General features: G+C 41.5%; 2 protein-coding genes across 3 annotated transcripts in view; one reads left to right on the plus strand and one right to left on the minus strand.

The window, feature by feature from the left end:
* NUDT4 (nudix hydrolase 4) overlaps window positions 1-3,468 on the plus strand; it is a 65,297-nt gene extending 61,829 nt beyond the window's left edge. For both annotated transcript variants that reach the window (XM_044980793.1, XM_044980801.1), the window contains exons 5-6: window positions 2,479-2,547; window positions 3,411-3,468. In XM_044980793.1, coding sequence (XP_044836728.1) covers window positions 2,479-2,504 — 26 coding nt within the window. In that variant the 3' untranslated portion in view covers window positions 2,505-2,547; window positions 3,411-3,468. The remainder of the gene's footprint in view (window positions 1-2,478; window positions 2,548-3,410) is intronic.
* UBE2N (ubiquitin conjugating enzyme E2 N) lies at window positions 481-22,187 on the minus strand. Its single transcript, XM_044980812.1, has 4 exons — window positions 21,950-22,187; window positions 2,263-2,509; window positions 1,903-2,043; window positions 481-1,174 (listed from the first exon to the last, which is right to left on the minus strand). The coding sequence occupies exons 1-4, from the start codon at window positions 21,977-21,979 to the stop codon at window positions 1,134-1,136; spliced, it is 459 nt and encodes a 152-aa protein (XP_044836747.1). The 5' UTR covers window positions 21,980-22,187; the 3' UTR covers window positions 481-1,133.
* Between the last annotated feature and the right edge of the window lie 519 nt (window positions 22,188-22,706).

Below are 22,706 nucleotides of genomic sequence, written 5' to 3' on the forward strand. Positions count from 1 at the left end.
GCTGTATTGTACACTGGTGTTTTATATGCTTTTTTTGAGACATGAGTTAGAATTAAAGAGCATAGTGTAATACCTGATAATCAGCACAAAACAGACAAGTGACACATTTACCCAGTTACTGCTGTCATTTGCTCTGTTATCCTCCTGCTTTAAAGATACATAAGATGTTATGTATATACATGTTAATGCATTGTCAAACCTTTCTGACTGTGATAAATTATACTTAGAGGCTCATTTTGAAAGAATCAGTTACTAATATAATTTTGTACTATCTCGGCCAATTTCGGAACACACCGTGGCATGAGCTAGTAATACAAATCAGCAGCAACAAAAGTAAGGGAATTTGAAAATTCTTCTTTTTACTATTTAATCTGTCAGACTGGAGAAGACAAATTGTTCTGTTCTGGTTTCAATTTTTTTAATACAATTGTCACAGTAGAGAAATGAAAACCACAGCAAAATAACTGTACAACAGCAAAGTAGAACAAAAAAAAATATTTTACTAAAACATAAGATTTACAGAAGATTTTCCAGACAAGCCATACAAAATGGTCACAAGCTTGTTCTTGAAAGGAGGTTTCTACACTTGACAGCAGAATCACAATATTATTAGTGAAGGTGATGGATGTTTAATGTTCCCATTTTTGTTCAAACAATCAAGCTTGTCCATCTACAGCATCTAAGTTAGACTTGGCTAGAGAGCATATCCTAAAGTGTAACTGGTTAGCTGCTTTAACCAATGCGTTTAGCATCACCATAAAAAAAGGGAAGAGGAGGAGCTCACAAAATTAAAACAAAACACCCTGCAGCTAACCCTGACTACCTTCATTCACAGTGCTTATACTTAAAACATGATGGAAAAAGTTATTAAAAGCAGAGATGTGCTGCTGCTTTTAAACAATTTCACAACAATCCTGATGATATTTCTAGCCTCTGCTCATGCGTTACAACAGTGAATTAGGACAAGACACAGATTTGCTAATGTGCATTTAATCACCAAAGGACTGAAGATGTCTGGGCTTTTATTCTGTAATGTTTCTAAGACTGTGTCCATTAAATGCAAACAAAAGAAAAAAGAGAAGAGGTCTTGGCAGAATAGGAGAAGTGATGCACACTTGATGTTCAGAGCGAATTTAAATATTATTCATGGCATATAGCCTAGTCCATGCTCTGGCTGTAAAGAAAAAAAAAAGCACACTCTTAAAGTGAAATAAAATCTCATTTTATTCATTTCAATATACTCCATTTCCCAAACTTTTGATTAGAAGAGCTTGTTAAGCAGAGGCACCTGAGTATTTTAAATTAATTTTTATGTTACTGTTTCACAAATATAAGCACATTAGCTGTGGAATGTTAGTCACAATCCAAGCCCACAAGATTCACCGAAACAGATGCCACTGGGAACAGATGGCCTGGCTGCAGAGGATCCTGTAATGGGAAGGCGTAATGCAGCCTGTTTATTCTGTTTATTCTATTACCACAGAAACTACATTCTATTAGAGCCTGCAACAGAAGCAGATTTAGAGATGCTGCAGAGCTCTGTGGACCTAAACTGCAATTTATTAAAGAACTGATATAAGGATATGGATATAAGTACAGAAAGCAATGGTTTCTCTTTCCCAATAAGAGTTCAGTCAATGAACTTTTTTTTTTTTTTTTTTTTAAATTTTTTAAAACGTGCAAGCTAAGTGGATCCTTGGAAAAGACCTCCACTCTGGCTCTGATTCTGCACCTGCATTCAGGGCTATCAACTGCACAAGCAAACTATTGTTCTTGTGAGTCACAAGCACAAAACTGGAGGTCAGGTTTTACAATTAAGTTCTAAATTAAAAACACATCCGTGATCTAGTTTTCATAAAATTTCACACAAATACAAAAGTAATGACTTGTGTGATACACTACCTGTTTCTATGGCTTGGGCTTCATTGGTCTTCCACTGCTCTGCTACATCATTTGCTAAAGGATCATCTGGATTGGGAGCGCTTAGCAAAGCCTGGATTGATAGCAGAACTGTACGGATCTGCAAAGCTGGGGACCATTTATCTAAAGAGACAGATTTACAGTAGTATGAAATACCACATTCTTTATTACCACCCCCAGATTTAATGTGTTTTCCTCTCAGATTAAAGCCTTTTAAACTAGCCTCGTGAGCAAGCTAAAATTAAAAAAAAAAATTGTAATCCTTTTAACATCTAAATTGTCAGCTTTCCCTGCTTAGGATGAATTAAGAGAAATGTATTTAGTGGAAAGGATGACACTTACCTTTCAAAATATCTAAACATATTCTTCCCAACTTGTCTACATTAGGGTGATAAATTTTGGTCATGAAACGTACTTTAGGAGCTGCCATTGGATATTCTTCTGGAAGGAATAGTTCAAGTTTAAATGTCCCACCCTCAAAGGGGGAATCCTGTGGACCTGCAATGACCACATGAAAATAACGTGCGTTGCTCTCATCTGGCTCTGCTTTTATCCCAGGGACTGGTTCTGCCAGCAAGCGCTGAGTTTCCTGGAGGAGGAGGAAGAAAGAGTCATGGTGTAACCAAGGCAAGCTATTTAAAACACAGCAAACATATTTAGACAAAATTTGTACCAGGATACCAAATATTCATTTTAAGTAGATTTATGCAAAACCATAGAAAATGACTTTTCATATTAGGTGAAGTATAAAAAAAAACAACAAACAATCACATAGGAAGAGCGAGACAAATTCAGAATGGAAATTAGGCATGAGAGTAATCAATCATTGGAACAATGTACCAAGCATCGTGGTGGATTCTCCATCACTGACAATTTCTAAATTAAGGTTGAATGTTCTTCTAAAAGATCTGCTCTAGGAATTATTTTGGGAAAGTGCTATGGACTGTGCTATACAAGAGGTCAGACTAGATCATTACCAGGGTGGATAAAAATCAATGATTTTTTAAAGAAAAAAATAAAAAAAACCATTTTTTAATTTAAATCTGATTTTTTTGATAAAATGCTTTTTGAGGAAAAACCTATCCAAAGATGGTTTTAATTAAGATATCTTTGAGCTATAATGTATCTCATCATGGAATAGGGATTATAAATTCTAATTCTATAGTATGAGACAATATATTCATGTAATGTTTAAGAAAAGTTTTGTAAATGAGTTCCAATAGTTCATGGATTAGGGACCCAATCTTATGGGGTTCCACAGGCCTCTGTATAGATTATTTAGGTTAATCTTTCTATCTACCCAATGGGACTCAGTGCTCAGTCTAGAAGATACCATCAGAGATGCTTAGTTTTGCAGCTCTCAAACTGGATTTGTGTTTCCAGAGGTAACATGTTTGTTAACAGCAAAAATGTTTTTAAATAAATAATGTTTAGAGGTGAGAAATAACAGACCTCAACTCTATTGTCCCTCTGCAAATTTGTGTACACAGAGTCAATCCCTTACCTCTCTCTACAAGTGCAAAATTTCAAGAAGTTCAATGAATAGAAGATTGTTGGGGGTGGAATAGGTCTGGACAAGGAGAAGAAGTCTGGAGATAAATGTGAGAAGTGAGGGACATGCGCCTGATTTGTTAAAATATTATATGTTTGCCATTGAAGAAAAAAAATCCAGAATACTTAATGTTGTTGTTTAATTTAAACAAAAATGTAAATGTCTTCTGGTGATGTTCTCCTCTTAATACAGCATAGCAAAAAAATCCTCCAAATATTAATGATTAACCTGTTGAATTGGAGATATTTATGAAGTCATTGGGAGGTGAACTACCTGCTTCAATTACCTTTGGTAAATGAAATAACCCAACAGTCATTTTCTGATATAGCTGTAAAACTAATCTGAAAAGTTTCCAAAATAAATCACTGTTTAAAAATGTAGAGTGTGTACCTTCTGAAAATGAAGCCTACATCTCCGAGTTGTGAAGAATATGTATTAAGGTTATAACAACCAACAAGTATGCACTTTTATGTAGAAAACCATGATTAATTCAAGTCTTCCTGACTAGTGATTTAAATCAAATCCACAGCGACCATTACAATGGTCCCATCTGGCCTTAAAAGTGATGAACCTATGAACAGGCTGGATTGCTACAGAGAACTCTCCAAAGGAAAACCCCACCACCATTATGCCGAAGAAAATGCTTCCCACTCTGCACTACACAAAAATGCCTAGCAAAAAAGGGTATGTCTACACTATGGGATTATTCCGATTTTACATAAACCGGTTTTTTAAAACAGATTGTATAAAGTCGAGTGCACGTGGCCACACTAAGCACATTAATTCGGCGGTATGCGTCCATGTACCAAGGCTAGCGTCGATTTCTGGAGCGTTGCACTGTGGGTAGCTATCCCGTAGCTATCCCATAGTTCCCACAGTCTCCCCCGCCCATTGGAATTCTGGGTTGAGATCCCAATGCAAAAACTGTGTCGCAGGTGATAATGGATAAATGTCATCACTCAATCCTTCCTCCGTGAAAGCAACGGCAGACAATCATTTTGCGCCCTTTTTCCCTGGATTGCCCTGGCAGACGCCATAGCATGGCAACCATGGAGCCCGTTTTGCCTTGTCACTGTATGTGTACTGGATGCTGCTGACAGATGCGGTACTGCAGTGCTACACAGCATTCATTTGCCTTTGCAAAGTAGCAGAGATGGTTACCATCCCTATTGCACCGTCTGCCATGCCATTGTAAATTGGCGATGAGATGACGGTTATCAGTCGTTTTGTACCATCTGCTGCTATCACAGGTGCTCCTGGCTGGCCTCGCTGAGGTCGGGCGGGAGAGCATGGACAAAAATGGGAATAACTCCCCGGGTCATTCCCTTCTTTATGTTTTGTCTAAAAACAGAGTCAGTCCTGCCTAGAATATGGGGCAAGTGTACTAGAGAACCAGAGAGCACAGCCGCTCCGTGTCAGAGCCCCAGAGATCCCGCAGAAATGATGAGCTGCATGCCATTCTAGGGGGTGCCCCTGCAACAACCCCACCTGTTGCTTCCCTCCTGGGCTACCATGGCAGCGTCCCCCCATTTGTGTGACGAAGTAATAAAGAATGCAGGAATAAGAAACACTGACTTTTTAGTGGGATAAAATGAGGGGGAGGAAGCCTGCTATGATAATCCAGGCAGTACAGAATCTTTTCTTTAGACATGAAAGGGGGGGGGCTGATGGAGCTCAGCCCCCAGTTGCTATGATGAGGACGGTTACCAGCCGTTTTGTACCATCTGCCGGGAATGACCGGGAGTCATTCCCATTTTTACCCAGGCGCCCCCGGCCAACCTCACCGAGGCCAGCCAGGAGCACTCACAGGCTGATGATGAAGACGGATATCAGTCATATTGCACCATCTGCCACCGGGAAGGGGATGCTGGTGTTCAGCGCTGCAGCACCCCGTCTACCAGCAGCATGCAGTAGACATAGGGTGACATTGAAAAAAGGCGAGATTTTTTTTTCCTTTTTCTTTCGGGGGGCGAAGGGTGTAAATTGACGACATATATCCTGAAACACCCGGGGAAATGTTTTTGACCCTTCAGGCATTGGGAGCTCAGCCAAGAATGCAAATGCTTTTCGGAGACTGCGGGGACTGTGGGATAGCTGGAGTCCTCAGTACCCCCTCCCTCCCTCCATGAGCGTCCATTTGATTCTTTGGCTTTCCATTACGCTGGTCACACAGCACTGTGCTGTGGACTCTGTATCATAGCCTGGAGATTTTTTCAAATGCTTTGGCATTTCGTCTTCTGTAATGGAGCTCTGATCGAACAGATCTGTCTCCCCATACAGCGATCAGATCCAGTATCTCCCGTACAGTCCATGCTGGAGCTCTTTTTGGATTTGGGACTGCATTGCCACCCGTGCTGATCAGAGCTCCACGCTGGGCAAACAGAAAATGAAATTCAAAAGTTAGCGGGGCTTTTCCTGTCTACCTGGCCAGTGCATCTGAGTTCAGATTGCTTTCCAGAGCAGTCACAATGGTGCACTGTGGGATACCGCCCGGAGGCCAATACCGTCGATTTGCAGCCACAGTAACCCTAATCCGACATGGAAATACCGATTTCAGCGCTACTCCCCTCGTTGGGGAGGAGTACAGAAATTGGTTTAAAGAGCCCTTTATATCAATATAAAAGGCTTCGTTGTGTGGACGGGTGCAGGGTTAAATCGGTTTAACGCTGCTAAATTCGGTTTAAACGCGTAGTGTAGACCAGGCCAAAGAATCAGAAGGAAGAGCTATTTCATATGCAGTGTTCAAGTTTTCCTATGTAGTAGGGAGAGGACATTAGAATGATTCAATAAAACAAACATATGTGCAATGTATTCACAGCCATAAACCAAATTTAAGTTATCAGACTGAACTTGCACAATTCCATTCTTCTGCATTACTGAAAGAAAGCTTTATGTTTATGCAGTATATCAATTATAAGAGAAACCCATCCTTGTGTTAAAGCATTTTTAATCTGTTTCTGTTACCGATACTGCAAACACTGCAGCATCTTTATTTTATGTTTAAAACATGAAAACCTGTGGAACCTGGAATCCCTAAGGGGCGATTAGTGCAGGAGGGGAAGGGAAAAAAAACAAAAAAAAACAAAAAAACAAACAGCCTTTTAAAACTCTCCTGGGGAGGAAAGGACCACTGACTTATACTACCTGCTACAGGGGTCAGAGATCAAAAGATCAAACTGATAAAGAAACAGTTATACTATCCAAAGGGTTCTGGGTCTGAAACCCAGGGCTGGCTCCAGAGCCCAGCGGGGCAAGCACCCGCCTGGGGCGGCCCTTTCCCGGGGGGGCGGCAGGCTGGGCTGGCGGACCTGCCGCAGTCATGCCTGCAGGAGGTCCACCGGAGCCCCGGGAGCAGCGGACCTGCCGCAGGCATGACTGCGGAGGGGATGCTCGGCCGGCGGCTCCAGTGGACCTCCCGCAGGCATGACTGCGGACGGTTCGCTGGTCCCGCGGCTCGGCTGGACCTCCCGCAGGCATGCCTGCGGCAGCTCAACCAGAGCCGCCGGACCAGCGAACCACCCGCAGCTGCGGGAGGTCCAGCCCGCAGCTGCGGGAGGTCCAGCCGAGCCGCGCGACCAGCCGAGCCTCCGCAGTCATGCCCGCGGGAGGTCCGCTGCTCCCGCGGCTCGGGGGCGCCTCCCGGGCATGACTGCTTGGGGCGGCCAAATTTGTAGAGCCGCCCCTGCTGAAACCTGATACAAACTGGTAACCAGGAGAGCAGACCAAAGTTGAGGGGTTTGACGGACTGATATCTACCAGAAACTTATGTTGGACAGGGGGCACAATGTGACCTCTGGTAAGCTTTTAGTACATACATAGAAACTTTCATTGTTTTCTGTATTTTTTTTTTTTTGCAATGCTTTTACCCTAAAACTAAGTGTATTTTACTTTGTGAAGACTGCTTGATAAGTGGTGGAGAAAGGTTAACCACAAATGCAGGACCATGCTCAGATCCACTGGGGGAAAAAAATCACAGTGAGGTACAGAGGGACCTTGATCTGAAGGGGGAGAGAAGAAAAAGAGTGCGTAGTGAGCGCACTCTACCCAAGAGAGGGTCAAAGATGTAGTTAACCCTGAAACTGTAACTATTACCATATTTAAGATTACTAGAAAAACGTCTATTTTCTCTCTCCTTTACTTTGTGTGTTTGACTACTTCTATCTAGTCAGTTTCATTATTTCCCCTCTGAATCGTTCACAAAGCAATAAGGGAGAGAAAATTATAGAAGTAAAAACTTGTACAACTACAAGAATTAAAGCTTACGCAGTGCACACTACATGACGTTTATAAAAATATTTTATGTTGGGTGCCCAGAAAACATAACCCCAAAGACTGAAGCACTACTACAGCTGCAAATCAGCAAGATTACAAAACAAGATGGATGTGCCTCTTTGTACTGGAGTACATCAAAGTACTGTTTAGATAAAATACACTTATTAAATTAACACGGAAACTAATAATATTTAAAGGCTATATTTACCATTTTGACACAGGTGTCTCTCAGAGCCAAAAGGGCATCCATTACTTTGAGCAGAAAAACCTCATTTATAGAAAAGCATCAGATCACAAAGAAAGTAAAGCACCACAATCATTAAAGGCGAGTACTATCAGTTTACTTATCTCATACAGTAATTAGCTGTAAAGCACTTGCCAAATAAAAATCTGCTACAAGCCGTATTATAAAAAGACAAAAAGATAATACAAATGTTTTATTCAAAGATCACAGTTAAAACCACTTTTAATCAGCTATGATTAAGCAGATAATACCCACAAAATGAGAAAAAAATAAATTAAGAGTCTTAAATGAAAATAGAATTGAGAAGGAAACAAAAGTACCCAGATCACAGACAGTCCACACCACCACGTTACTTAATTAAATATATAAAAACTCCTGCTAAGTTATATAACACTTATGACCTTAATCTCTGGCTAAATATGTTGTATGACTACTTATTTTGTATCAACAAATGTAGTATGTGTCTTTCTAGAAGAGACAGTTAACACTTTTTTTGGCATATCCACCAGATTAAAGCTGAGTGAGAGTAACTAGGCATAAATGGTGGGAAGCTTTTCACAGAAGTGTTCATTAAATTTTGATTTTTTTTTCCAACTTTCATTAACAAAATTTTGGCAATCAGGTGTAAGGGAGAAAAGCCAGGCCTCACCTACTGAAATTATTGACTGTTTCATAAATTTGGTGAAAGGCTATGTATTCACTGCCAAAAAGGGTGTTTGTTTTTTGTTTTAAACAGAAATAAAACTAATTCACGTTAGTTATGATGCTATCTCTACCAGGATTTTACAGGGGACAGCTAGTTTTAGGAGACAGCAAGGCAAGATCAATACTATACCCCCACCTAGGGCTGACCTCACCCAGCTACATCAAACAGCCTGGTCTCGGCTAGGATTTTAAAGCAAGATAGCTAGCTTGCATTAGTTGTTTATGTTAAAAAAAACCAACCCCCCTCCAAACAGTTGTGTGAGAGAGATTTGGGGGGTGGGGGGGGAAACAGTGAAGACATATCCTTAGGCCATATCTACACTACAAAATGATGTTGACCTAACTTACTCTGGCATACAACCACCATAGTCATTAAATCACTTCTGCATGCACACACTTGTCTCCTTGTGTCAATGGTGCACAACCTCACTGGGAGTGCTTGTATTGTCAGTGTGGGATAACCCCTGAAAACCAGTAACTGCTGATGTAAGCAACACAATGTCTACACTGATGCAGCATTGACCGTGACTCTGCCTCTAAGGGAGGTGGTATTACTAAACTGGCACAAAGAGGCACTTATGTCAGCAGAGCCAAATTTAAGTGAAGACACTTTCACAGCTAGGTTGATGCAAGGCAGCCTATGTCAACCTAACCGTGTGATGCAGACCAGGCTGTAGTCTTTGCCCAGGTCTGAACTTGAGAGCTATAACACTATAGCTACTTTGGTTAAGGGTGTGGGGATTATTTTTAGATCAATACTAGTACAATCCCTAATGTGGATACAATTATTCCAGTAGAGAGATGTCTTACACCCAGGGGCGGCTCTACCTTTTTGGCCGCCCCAAGCAGTCATGCGCGGGAGGCGCCCCGGAGCCGCTGGAGCAGCGGACCTCCCGCGGGCATGACTGCAGAGGGTCCGCTGGTCGCGCGGCTCGGCTGGACCTCCCGCGGCTGCGGATGGTTCGCAGGTCCGGCGGCTCCGCTTGAGCTGCCGCAGGCATGCCTGCGGGAGGTCCAGCCGAGCCGCGGGACCAGCGAACCGTCCGCAGTCATGCCTGCAGCAGGTCTGCTGGTCCCGCAGCTCCGGTGGCCCTCCCGCAGGCATGACTGCGGCAGGTCCGCCGGCCCAGCCTGCCGCCCCCCCGGGAAAGGGCTGCCCCACGCGCGTGCTTGCCGCGCTGGGGTCTGGAGCCGGCCCTGCTTACACCAGGATAGCTTATTCCCTTTCCCATTCTAGAATAAACTATACTGGTATAAACACAGTAAAACTGTGCTAACTATGCCCACATGAGGGGAGTTATAACTATTTTATCTACATCAGTACAACTTTTATGCACTTCATGTATTTCTTGCAGACTCTGCTTGTTAACCCAATGTTTGCTGTCCCAGCAGCAAAACTCCCATTACAGTGCTTTCTGCCTTGTGGAGCTTTTAAACTCCTTGAAGGGAAGCAAAATGTTGGGTATAGGCACAGGAGTAGTGACACTACACTGGGAGGTTATGCAGCATCTAAATACAGTAAATTTTGTCCCTTGTTACTCTGATTTCTGGGCTCTCATACTTGAACAACACACCTGAGCAAGGCACTATAACACAAACTTGTTGGAATATGAAGCCAGGCATTAAAAATACAAAGGTTATTAATCATTACCTTTTAGAGAATGCTGCCTAGATTAATTATAAAAGGCAAGGTAATGCTTGTATTTTAATACCCTTTTACAGTGGGGACTGGAAAGTGACTAGAAAATAAAGTTGTCAAACAAATGCTGAATGCCCTTCTTGTCCTTGCCATTTGAAAATAAGGATATTTGATTTGCCCCCACTTTAAGTATTTGCCAGTCTCCTTTAAATTCAACTCACCAAGACCCTGATACTACAGAGCACTTCAGCATGTGAGTAGTGCCAACAACATCAATGGAACTGCTCAAAAACTTGGAGCATGTGCTTATGTACTTTACTGGATCAGGACCTAAGAAAGTCCTATATTTACAATTAACACAAAATTTTATTAGACTTACTCACAGAAAAATAAGACAGACCAAGATTTTTTTTTTTACAGGTATTTAGGCATTGCTGTGCTCAGCATCACAATGCTTAACTGATTTAGGAGCCTAAGTCATTTTCAAAAGGTATTTAGGCAGTCAGGAGTCTAAATCCAATCTTTAAAAATCTCAGCCTAAATAAATACTTTATGTATAAAATAGGGAGTTCAGACAAGATAGAAAAAAATATGCAGTATTCTCCATTGTTATTGCAAAAAATATATAACTAAGGCCCTATTTGAATCATGGGATGATTGTCAAATAATTGCAGCTGAGTTGCAGACAAGACACACAAAGTTGCAAAAAAGTAATAATGGACCCTTATTAACTGTAGTAATTTGGAAAAGCCAGAGAAGAAAAATTTGCTGGAACAATATAAATACTCAAGTATTATGTTATGCCTGCTAATTTGTGGTGACCAGACATTTTGCTGCAAGTATATTACAGTCATTAATGTGTAGGACCCGCAGCCAGGGCTCCTAGCCAGTGCTGCACAGCTGACAAAATTATGGTGGAAGCCTAATATTGTGGGATCCACAATTTCCACAATATCGCAAATTAAGGAGTCTTATGTATAACATTTTACAGGCAGGCTGCAAAAAACACATTAAATCCCAATATAAATGTCTGTACAAAATTAGCTTTTTGATCACTGATAGCCAGAAATGGCATCTAGCAATTCGGAACAAAACGTTTTAGCAAGACCTAGAAAATGTGGCTCTTTGAGGCCTACTGAAACTAAGTCACAGAAAGAATGGGCTTTGAAAATACGATTTAATATTATTATTGGCTATAGGTCATTTAAAGCTATATAATGAGAGTGGTGTTCTGAAAGTTCTTCCTCTGCCTTGTTTTAAGTACAGAATCAGCTCAGTACCAAGTGGCAGTATCATTTGAGCAGCCGGAAATCTCTCAACACAAGTGATTAATTTTCACATTTCCACAGCCTGTTAATTTGAACATTAATGAAACACCCCCTAACTCAAAAGAAAAAAAATGTTACAAGTCAGTTATAAACTTCAGAAACACTGAGTATTTTTTTTAAACCCTGTTACTTTTCCTTTTCTTTAAAATCCAGAGTCACAAGAGAATGACTCTTCACCAAAATACATAATTGCTAGTAGTGAAAGCCTTGCTACATGGAAATCTCAGCCAATCAAGCAATTTGACTGACTGAAGATTCCCAGATGCACTATGGAGCATTCTACTAGACAGGCTGCTCTACTGGCTTAAAATTCTGACACCTTTTGCCAAGACTCAAGAGACATGTTAGTTCATACAAAGGAGACTACTCCATTGCACTACCGGGATTAAAAAAAAACAACAAACAAACAAAAAAACCCAACCTCTGTGCCAAGAAGCCAGTTAAAACACCTCACCACATTCGTAAGTGGAGCACCAGAGTACAGCTCCTCCCATCCAGCAAAAAAAACCCTAACACACACACACCTGACAAGGTTAGCACCCTTGCAAAGACAAAAGCATGAGAACCAATCTTCCCCCCACCCAAATTCACCAGTACTTTGCAAGACTTAGAAAAGTGCCCCAGTTGTGTGTGACTGAGCCAGAGCTTTCCTAATTGTGAATGTTCACACAATCATAGGTATTTACATGCTATGGGTGATTGAATAGCCCACTCTTCTCCACCCACAAATAATTCTTGAAACCAGGAGAGAACCAGATACGCCTCTACCCCGATATAACACGAATTTGGATATAATGCAGTAAAGCAGCGCTCCGGGGGGGGGAGGGGGGAATTGCGCACTCCAGTGGATCAAAGCAAGTTCAATATAACGCGGTTTCACTTATAACGTGGTAAGATTTTTTGGCTCCTGACAACAGCGTTATACTGGCGTAGAGGTGTATATGTTCATGCATCTAGTGTTTCACCAACAACAGAAGATTCACAATTCCCTGCTGCAGGGCTGATTAAGACAAACAGAAAGATGTCCACTGAGAAGAAAAGAGGGAGAGAAACAGGGAACTTCCTAAAGGAAGGTAGGTTTGGGGTCAGTGATTAAACAGTGCAAACTTCAGCTTGATCCTTTTCTCTTCAAGCCAAAAGGAGCAGTATTCTCCCTTGTGGAAAGAGCACCTTATCTTGCTTTCTGATCCTCCAGGCTGGCTGAACATAATGATGGGCTCTGGAACAAAAGATTCCATCTTTCATTTATCATGAGAGTCCCACTGATTGGGGGAATTTTCTGGGATCACCTCCCTAAAGGAAGAGGGACCAATTGAATCTGGGGGACTAATGGGGAAGGGGAAGAGGAAGAGATGTACAGGGAACAGGATGGGGATGGAAGCCATGCAAAAATAAATAAAATAAACTAAATAAATAAGGGTGTTGGAAGGAGAAAGGGTCAACTATTTTATTTTAAGAACAAGGAGTACATGATTTGTTTTTTTAATTAATCCAGTTAACTGCTATAGCCAAAAGAAATACTCCACCCCTTGGAGGGGTGTGGCTTTTTTGTTTTGGGTTGGGAGAAAGGAAGGATAGCAGAGGGAAAAGAAGATTCTCCCAACATACAGAAAGTGAAACCCAGCAAAGTGAGAGATCTCACATATGGGACAGATTTTATTCTGGGTGGTTAAGCTCCACAGCATTGTTCTCATTGTTTAGAGAAAGACAAATGAGATCAGAGAAGATCAATATCTCCTATTTATACCACTAAGCAACAGCATGCTGAAGCTACTAAAATATACACAAGGGTATATGCAGATTATTGCAGAGTGCTGTAGCACCTTACATCAAAGGATCCCAAAGCATTTGACAAAGATGGGAAAGTATTCTTTTTATTTTAGAGGAGAAACTGAGCCACAATAATTACATGTATTTCAGTAGCGCCTTTTATATTGATTATAATTGTTTCTCTGATCTGCAGAGCCAAATATGGAAGTCTTTTTACACACTCTATGCCTTCCCGTTTGAGTTTCCCAGTCTTTACAGGATAAACACTATAAAAAGTATACATGTACTCTGTTAAAGCCTATCAAGGTGAAAGTTAAATCAACTCCACCTACTGTACATGCAAACAGCTTGATCTTATTGTGAATGACTAGCAAACCAGCAGGTGTAAAGGCAAGAATTGATTGGTGGCTGTAAATCCTACATCTCTAGTGCTTATCTGTGAAGTTTTCCCATCTTCAGGAAAACCTGGAATAATGTAGAGTTACAATACAAGAATTCCTTAATCTGCCTGTTTCTGTAGCTACTGACTGCGCTCATCTTCTATACAATCCCCTCTCGGCTTGTTTGCTTGTGTTTTACTGGTTCTATCTTTTGGCTCATTCTTTAATGGCGCCTCACCCTCATCTACTGGTTCTCCTCATGGTTCTTTTCTTGGATCCTTTCTCCTCACTCTGAACATATCCCCCCACAAGAGTTTAAGCCACTACCTCTACACCGATCTCACCCCTTCTATTCAGCCTCACACCTATTTTAAAGGGGTTTCACTATGTTTAATGTTATGCTTTGATGGGTGAATAGTCACTTAGCCACTATGTAGTTAGCAAAAACATCTACAAAGCAGGTGGTTAGAGAGCCATTTTACATTTTTCCTCCTTTCATTACATATTGAGTGGCAGTTATGACAAGAAGCCTCACCCAAATTTGAAAGGGATGTTATATTTTTTGTTTTACAGTCATTCAAAGGGAGATCTTATGGCAAAAAAAAAAAATAGTTATTTTTGTGGAAGTTGTTGGAGCTGTGACAACCCATCCAATACAAGTCCAATTTTCAAAAATACGTGAATGTTGTAAACTTATTCCTTATAAGATTTGTTTCCAGTTTATATTAGTGTTCATAATTAAAACACTTTAAATGGTAGATGGATGTGCTACTTTTTAGCGGAAGTTTAAAACAAACTCCAGATCAAGATTTATCAGCATGCGTCCCTCCCTAGCACACATCTGAAATATCCAGTAAAAGACTTTGTTTACCCACAAAAATTCTACTGATATAATCAAATTAATTTAGGAATTGATTTAGTTACATCAGTGAACCTCAAATGGGCACTCTTAAAATGGCATAAAAGACAGACAAGTTACAGTCAGTCAATATAAAGCACTCAAACCAAAGTGCCCAGAAAAGGGGGTTGCACCATATTAAGTCTGTTTAGACACTGATTTAGTTAAAATGGTACAACCTGTGTTTACACCAGGTCTAAGCTAGCAGTAACTAGAGCTGTGTAAAGCGACAAAGAGTCCCGTGGCACCTTCTAGAACAGCTTATGCTCCAATACTTCTGTTAGTCTATAAGGTGCCACAGGACTCTGTCGCTTTACACAGATCCAGACTAACACGGCTACCCCTCTGATACTAAATCTGTGTAAATCACCAAAATAAGTTTCAAATATGATAATTAACCGGTGTACATAAAAGCCTATTATTAATGCTGCACATGTAAGTGTCAGGTTCTGGAGACTACTGCCGTTGAAAATTATGATTTTTTTAAAAAAGGTTTATTGCTAAATTTAACTGAATTGAAATGGAAAATATTACTGACTCAAGACTGGCTCTCTTCAAGTTCACTTTCTGCAAGAGTCGTAAGGATGACATTTTGTACTTGGAGGATGCTATGCAAATAGTTGGGGTAAAAATGCAGGAACGATGAGAATGAAGAGAAATGGCTTTTAGTTTAAAATGCCTACTGGTTTGTTTCTTTAATATTTGCTCTCTAGCTGAGATTTAGGTGTGATCCCTACTCTCCAGAAAAATGGCTAAAGGAGATAGAAGCAGCAAGTCTTAGCCAGTAATCAGAGATTAGTCAAGTGATAATTTAAAGAACCTGAAATTATCACTCACCTACCAACCATGCAGGACAAATCATTTCTTTTATTCTACTCTGCCTTCAACTATTGACTCCCGCATTGAGTCAGACCCATTTTTCTTCTCCCTACAATTTCAGTTTGAGTCACGGGCCCATTTCATCCTGGCTATGCTCATGCAAGTCATGGACCTGTTTCCCAGTTTTGGCTTCCCATCATTTCCTTCCCACGTGCACATGACTGACTTGAGCATAACTGTCTGGGGATTTCCCCTTGCCTCACCTTAGTCAATACACTGGTAAAACAATGTAATAACCACTCATCTACATATCTTATTACAACATTGATATTAACATTAAACCATTTATTTTGCGAGGACTTGTTTGAATTAAGACTAACAAATGTATTATATCATAAATTTGCCTGCGGTTAGTAAGAATCTGGAATAAAGTAAATTAAGATGTTCTACCACTATCTATCTATCACACACAGGGCCGGCTTTAGGACATGCGGGGCCCAATTCAAAAGAGCTGCCACCAAAATGCCGCTGGCGGCAGCGATTTAGCTGCCGCTGAAGATAGCGGTGGCAATTCGGTTGCCGCTGTTTCTGGCGGCACTTCGGCGGACAGTCCTTCCTCGGCAGCAGTTGTCTTCTGTGGCCTTACCTTGCAGGGCCTGATTCACAGGAATCAGGGGAATCGGCCTAAAGCCAGCCATGATATCACAGTTGGAAAGTTAAACTGAAGTATACAGAATGGAAACTACAGCTGGTTAGAGAGCCGTTGGGGTTAAAATTAAGCAGCATAATGGCATGTGGACAAGGAAAAAAAAAGACATTACAGCCAGCTGCATGATATGAGTGAACATTCATTTTTTCATACTCTATCAGAGTGGGAAAATATGATTTTCTCCCTCTCCAGGGCAGATTGGCTCCATGTAAAAAGGTAAATGGGGGGGGGGGGTTTCTGAAGGAGAGCGCTCATCTAATTATGAGACTAACAGTATATTGATGGGGAAAGAGTTTTCCTGTTTTGGGATAGAGTGGTCTGAGGAGATCCAACTGTGGACCTGTTTCACTGACTTCATATATCAGTGCATCATCTTCTGTATTTTCACACATAAGTCTAGAAAAGGAGTTTATCAGATGCATAAGTAATGGCCCATGAAGAAAACAAAGTAGCCATAGCCAGCACTGTATGATATGAACCAAACTGGTTTTATTTTACTTGCTAAAATCTTAATACAATACGGCATATTCTCAAGTTTTAAAACATTTAGGTAAAAACCATCTGAGTTGATTGTAAACTTCCATTGGTTACTTTTAAGAAAATCACTGGACAGAGTGCTGTACTTTTCTCAAAGAAAAATGTCAGCATGGAAATGTATGTATGAATGCGCACAATGAAGGTCAACTATCCATAATTAGGCACCTACCAACACCTGCAGAACCATCAAAAACCAAAAGATAGTTCTATCCTAAGGCTCATCACCACCATACCAGTGATGCTGAAGATTGCAAAATAGCTTAATTGCGCTAGACTACACCTGCCATCTCATTGTGGCAAAACAGTTCTTTAAGATCAGTGTAACTGGAAACAGTCTTTTACATCTCTTCACCAAAAGTGACTACACAGAGGACCATTCCCCAGAAATATTATACAATGAAGCGGAGTTCCTTTCTACACTGGGGATGGGTTGCACTGGTGTAAATTTCTCCAATGCAGATGCACTACTCCAATGAAATTCACTGAATTAAATCATTAATGTAAATGGCACATCAGTGTGAAGTCCCTAATGCAGACACACTGCATCAATGTAGTTATTCTGGTGCACGTTTCTCTAATAAACCATGTCTTCAGCTCAGGACTTGAAAAAATTACCTGCCCAGCTGAAATACACTAGCCTCAAGCTATACCCCATCCAGCCTTGTCTCCCACCCCCATTGTGTAGGCCCAAACAGATCAGTCTCTCCTGCTGCCTGAACTCAGTGCTCCCAACTAATGCTAGTGAACACACATACATACAGCAAATCAACTAATTTTACCCCCTATAATACATTAATACTTGGCAGTAGTACCATTAAATCACTTTATGCTACCCTCCAAAATCCTTTACTGGAGTAGCACGAAGTCCCACATACATGTAGAGTCCTCTGCTGAGGAGGCATGGGGCAGGTTTCCCTCCTCCTGGAGGAGACCCAGCCTGTACAAAATCATGAAGCAGCAGACTGAAGAGTAGTGAGACTTTGTCCTGGCCAACCTGAAGACACCATACCAACAAGAAGGTGGTCAATCCCCTGCTGAAGAGAGAGCTGGATTCCATATGCCCCATCAGCCAGAACATACATTTAGAACTTCATACTCTCCTCAATCCAGAGCAGATCCCCCACAAATATCAGTGGAAGGCTTGCAAAGATATCAAGGGGAGAATAGAGTCTTTATTTAGTAACTAAACTTTTATTTATTCATACACGCACATTTGGTAAAAAAAAAAAAATATGCTCTCTTTTAGGCCACCACTATTTCCAACCTTCTGTTTCTCTCCCTCTGACCTATCTTCCCTCTATTATTTTCTCTGCATTTGCTTCCCTGCAACTCCAAAATCTGACCACCAAGGGCTTCACTCCCACTCTCTTTCCTATGCCATCAAAACGATCAGCAATGGAATATTTGATGTTGAAATTCAAGTATCACTGGCTTTTGGAATTCACTATAGCTATTTGTTTCAGATGTCTGCAGACTCAGGTAGACACAACCAATTTAGATTGGGAAGGATCTCTCTCTGCAGCCATGGTGGGTAGAAACTTCCATTTAGAAAAATAAACAGACTCTGCACAATTTTAGTCATGTAGGCCAAACGTGACTCAAAGGCTATATGTCTGACACCCCCATTCTAAGGCACAGTATGGACATTACAAAATGGACCACTACAATCCATAATAACCAATCCAAAATTCAAAAGCTCTGGAGTCTATGGAGGCATCTGAATATATTTATCTATATACTTAACCTAAAGTGTGCATTATTCTCTTAATAATTAGTACTTTCCAAAAGATCAACCAGCACCTCCAAAAAATCAGACAAATATCCAGTCTAGTTTTAAGCTGCAAGGGGCAAAAAAGCATTGGGATATTTTTCTGGATGACACACTTCCATCCATACCTTGGAAATAAATTGTTATTTGCTTCAAAGCTCTCATGAAAAGAAAGCAAAAACACCGCAGGGAGAGGAACCTGTTACCGGCTTAGAGGTAGTAGTTTCATTATTTTTTGGTGACGATAAAGAGGTGAATCCAAAGACACCTAAAACATAACGGGAGATTCAGCTTAACTATAGAGCTTTTGCTGCAGCTCTCCATAACAAACAGTGTGGGCTTATTTAAAGCCAAGCAATTAAAATCATGGATTTTAATCAGCAAGCAGGACACTTACTTAAATCTTCAATTTTGTGTTTTGTATTTGTACTGTAACCTTTTCTTTAGGAAAAACGGATTCTCACTGGTTGGTAACAATTTACCATTAAATAAAGCTTTTATACAAATTTTTATTCTTCTTTTTATTAACCAGGAGGATACACTATAACTACACATTTATTTAAGCAATTATATGGCTTAACTTACATTTATTCAGATTCTTTTTATATGTTTTATTGTTTGACAATGATTGATACTGCATTTCTTTACTAGACGAATATTACATTTGTGATGTGTCTAGTTTTATTTGGATGAAAATTCAATTACAAATGAACAAAAACATTTTATATATTTAAATGTGAACTTTTCTGGATTAAATAAAACTATCTTAAATGTGCTAGAAACAAACTTCATCAAAACATGTTTTGCATGTAATACTCAGTTAAAGCAGTTTAACTGTAGTTAGTGAGTTGAACCAATTGTATCTGGTTACTGTCTCCTTCAAGATTTTAGCTCTAGTAGATTTCATCCCCGCCCACCTAGTTTTTATTCACATATTGGAAGAGAAGTAGCTTCCTTGCTTTCTCAATTCCCAATTAGTTGCTTAACTCTGAGTGAACTAGTTATTTAACTAAACTGAACAAACAGAAGTGAAGAAAATAACCTCTACACCTGCAGAAGAGGCTATTGCTGTCAAAAGCTGATTTAGCATTCAACACATTCTGACTCTAGATGCTCTGCCAGTAACTTCCACCAGTTCATTGATTAGACTATCTTAAAAACATGATAGCAAATATATACTATTTATTTTGTGATTAATTTATATGATTGTACTCGATTATATGTTTAAGCCTTAACAGGTTGTCAATTTCATATTTAATTTTAATTAGGTTTATTTAAATAAAAATCCAATCATCAAAATCAATGTTTATCAACCCCAATAATCTTGTTTCCACTACATTTTCTAATCCTAAATATTCTACCCTTACACATTTCAGTAACATTTCCAGTGGTTGCTGTTCATTGAGATAGCTGAATGAGTGACAAATCAAATTGTATTAATCCAGTTTTGTCCTTAAAAATTCTCAACATGGCTCGTAAACATTAAGAAATTGATAATAAACTTTATGATCTTAATAATACCCTTGCATAGTTTTAGTGTGTTTTTTTTCCTATTCTAATTTTATTATCCCAGCTATTATGCAACTTTTCATTTTAAGACAATCTAATTTGTCAGTTCTCCAGTTCTCTGCTGTTTGCATTGGTTGCAAACTTTCCAGTTCTCTGCTGTTTGCATTGGTTGCAAACTTTCAGTGTGTTCAGCCAAGAACAGCTTTACAGCATTATAAATTATCTGTATAACATTCAATCAATTAAATAGGAAAAACAGTGTTATTTCCCATCAAACGGACCTTGTTACTTGAATAAACTTGTTACTTTTATAGAACTAGTCATCACATCATTTCTGAAAAGTTGGAGTTGTAGATGTAGGTAGTAAGAAGGATATTTATGTTGTACTAACAAGAGGGGACAGATCCATATCAGGTCAATATTGTGCTGCATTCGTGAATTTTTATTGTGTGATTTCACTTCCATCTGCTGTAATATTTATATAAGTTGATATCAAAGAAGTTTACCAGACTCAGAGTACTCAGTGGTTTGAACTAACTAGAGTAGTTCTGAAGTAATCATATGATTTACATATTTTAGCAAACATATTAGTGTGATCCAAGAAATTTGTTGGATTCACATTGCACTGCATGAATGTATTGTTACAAATTGAGAAGTCAGGCAGATCATGTTAACATACTGCTTGGTTTAGATAACTACTACTGAAAGAACTCTACTTACAATATCCACAATATTCAAAAATATTTTAAACCCTTATTCCATATACAATTTGATGTACACACCCCAAATATCCGGAATTCAAGGGGTCTTCATTGTTCTGAGTTTCAAATTCATATACAGTTTAAAGATTACTTGTTTACTACACTAGATGCCTAGAGAAATTCCTTTTAGAATTGTCTTGCTCACTACCTATAAATTACCATCGAGTTAGGAAGAAGCACCTACAATGAAAATAATTTTAGACCTACTCTAAGTGTTAAAGATGCGGAAAGAGCTAATTTGCTGGGGTTATTAAAAAAAACTTTTACAGTTAAAATTCAAGCAAAACACATACTTCACAGATACTGTAAACAGTCTAGACAACACGTTAACAATTCCTATTTGGGGCAGTCACCGTAACTGGTGTAACCTTATTTCCTCAGACAGTCAGTCCTGAGTCATCAAAAGATTAACAAATCCCCACTAGCGCAAACCAGGAAGCCCTAACTGCAAGGCTGAAGACGGGCTTCAAAGGGGGGGGGGGGGTGTCACAGTCTTTCCTTAGGAAACGCGGGTGGGAGCAGGATGCTGGCGCACGACGCACTGGAGCACGTTGTTTCCTTCAGCCTGGTACCGCATTTTCCTCGTTGCCGCTGTCACAGAAGGTGCAGCCCCCTGCGAAATCCACTGCCGGGCCCTGCCCCGCTGAGAAGCCCAGGACGCTCTGCGCAGTAACTGAGCGTCTCCTGCGCCGAGGGGGGCCGGAGGCACCGAGGCCGGGGTGGGGCTGGCCGGGGGAGCTGCGCCGCGGCGGGCGGATGCGGCTAACGCCGCTCCCGGGGCCAAGAGACCGGGGGCCCAGAGGCGGCGCACAGGCCGCGGCCTCACCTGTTCATTCATTCCCCGCGCCGCGTCGGCAGCAGCGGCGCCAAGACTCCGCCCGGGCCCCGCAGCCGCCGTCCTCGCTCACGCAGCCCGGGGGTGGGGGGCAAATGGCGGCTCCCCAGGCACGGGCCCTACCCGCTCCCGCGCCGCTCCCAGCCCGGCGGGCCTGCCCGTGGCTCCCCGGGTCAACGGAGCGGCCGAACCCGCCTCCCCGCGCTCTACCCAGCCCCGCGCACCGGAAACCCCGCGCTCTGCGCCCGGCGCGGGGGGGCGGCGGCAGGTGGGGGCCGAGTGGGGGAGGGGGATGGTGGTTACCTTGATGATCCTGCGGGGCAGCCCGGCCATCTTGTCTTATCGGGATTCAGGCTCCGCTGGGTCTCGGCTCCGCTCGGTACTCACGCACAACCGGAAGGAACGCGTGATCTATTTCCACTGACGTCACTCCACTACCTACAGCCTTCTGGGAAATGTAGTCACGGCAGCGGGGAGGAGCGAGAGGTGAGTCTGTGGTTCAGGGACCGCTGCCGTAACCGGGCGAGTGGGGCGTAACTGCCGTGAGATCCGTGGACCTACCGCTGCCCCGTAGCTCCTAGAATCCCACCACACCCTACAGCTTCCAAACCCACCTGTCTAAAGCCCCCAGACCGACCTATAGTCCCCAGCTCCCACACGCCCCATACACACCTTTCAGCACCGAGCTCCCACCCCACACAGGCACCCTTCAGCCCCCACCCCACACTCCATCAGCCTCCTGACTGTCTGCCATACACACCCTGCAGCGCCCAGACCCCCATGCCAGCTAGCACTCAGATCCCAGACACATACACACGGCAGCACCACATAACAGAGCCAAACAGCCACCCACACCTGCGCATACACACAGGCGCACCCAATCCACACACATATAGCTATACCTAGACACCAAGCCCCACAGATGCTGCCAACCAGCAACACCCAAGAAAAGACTTCCTGCCCCTAAGCTATAGGTTCCCCCAACATACCAAGTCAACCACAGGCTCATCCATGCAGCTATAGGTTCTTCTACACATATAGCTCTGTATTTATTCCTGCC

The sequence above is a fragment of the Mauremys mutica genome, chromosome 1 (assembly GCF_020497125.1).
Source record: "Mauremys mutica isolate MM-2020 ecotype Southern chromosome 1, ASM2049712v1, whole genome shotgun sequence".
Taxonomy (NCBI): Eukaryota; Metazoa; Chordata; order Testudines; family Geoemydidae; genus Mauremys; species Mauremys mutica.

Excerpts from the sequence above, each read along its gene's own strand:
- UBE2N (XM_044980812.1), bottom strand. The coding sequence starts at position 21,979 with ATGGCCGGGCTGCCCCGCAGGATCATCAAG. Across the intron at positions 2,510-21,949 it reads TGCCCCGCAGGATCATCAAG|GAAACTCAGCGCTTGCTGGC; the intron begins GTAACCACCATC and ends CTCCTCCTCCAG. Across the intron at positions 2,044-2,262 it reads ATGTTTAGATATTTTGAAAG|ATAAATGGTCCCCAGCTTTG; the intron begins GTAAGTGTCATC and ends CTGTCTCTTTAG.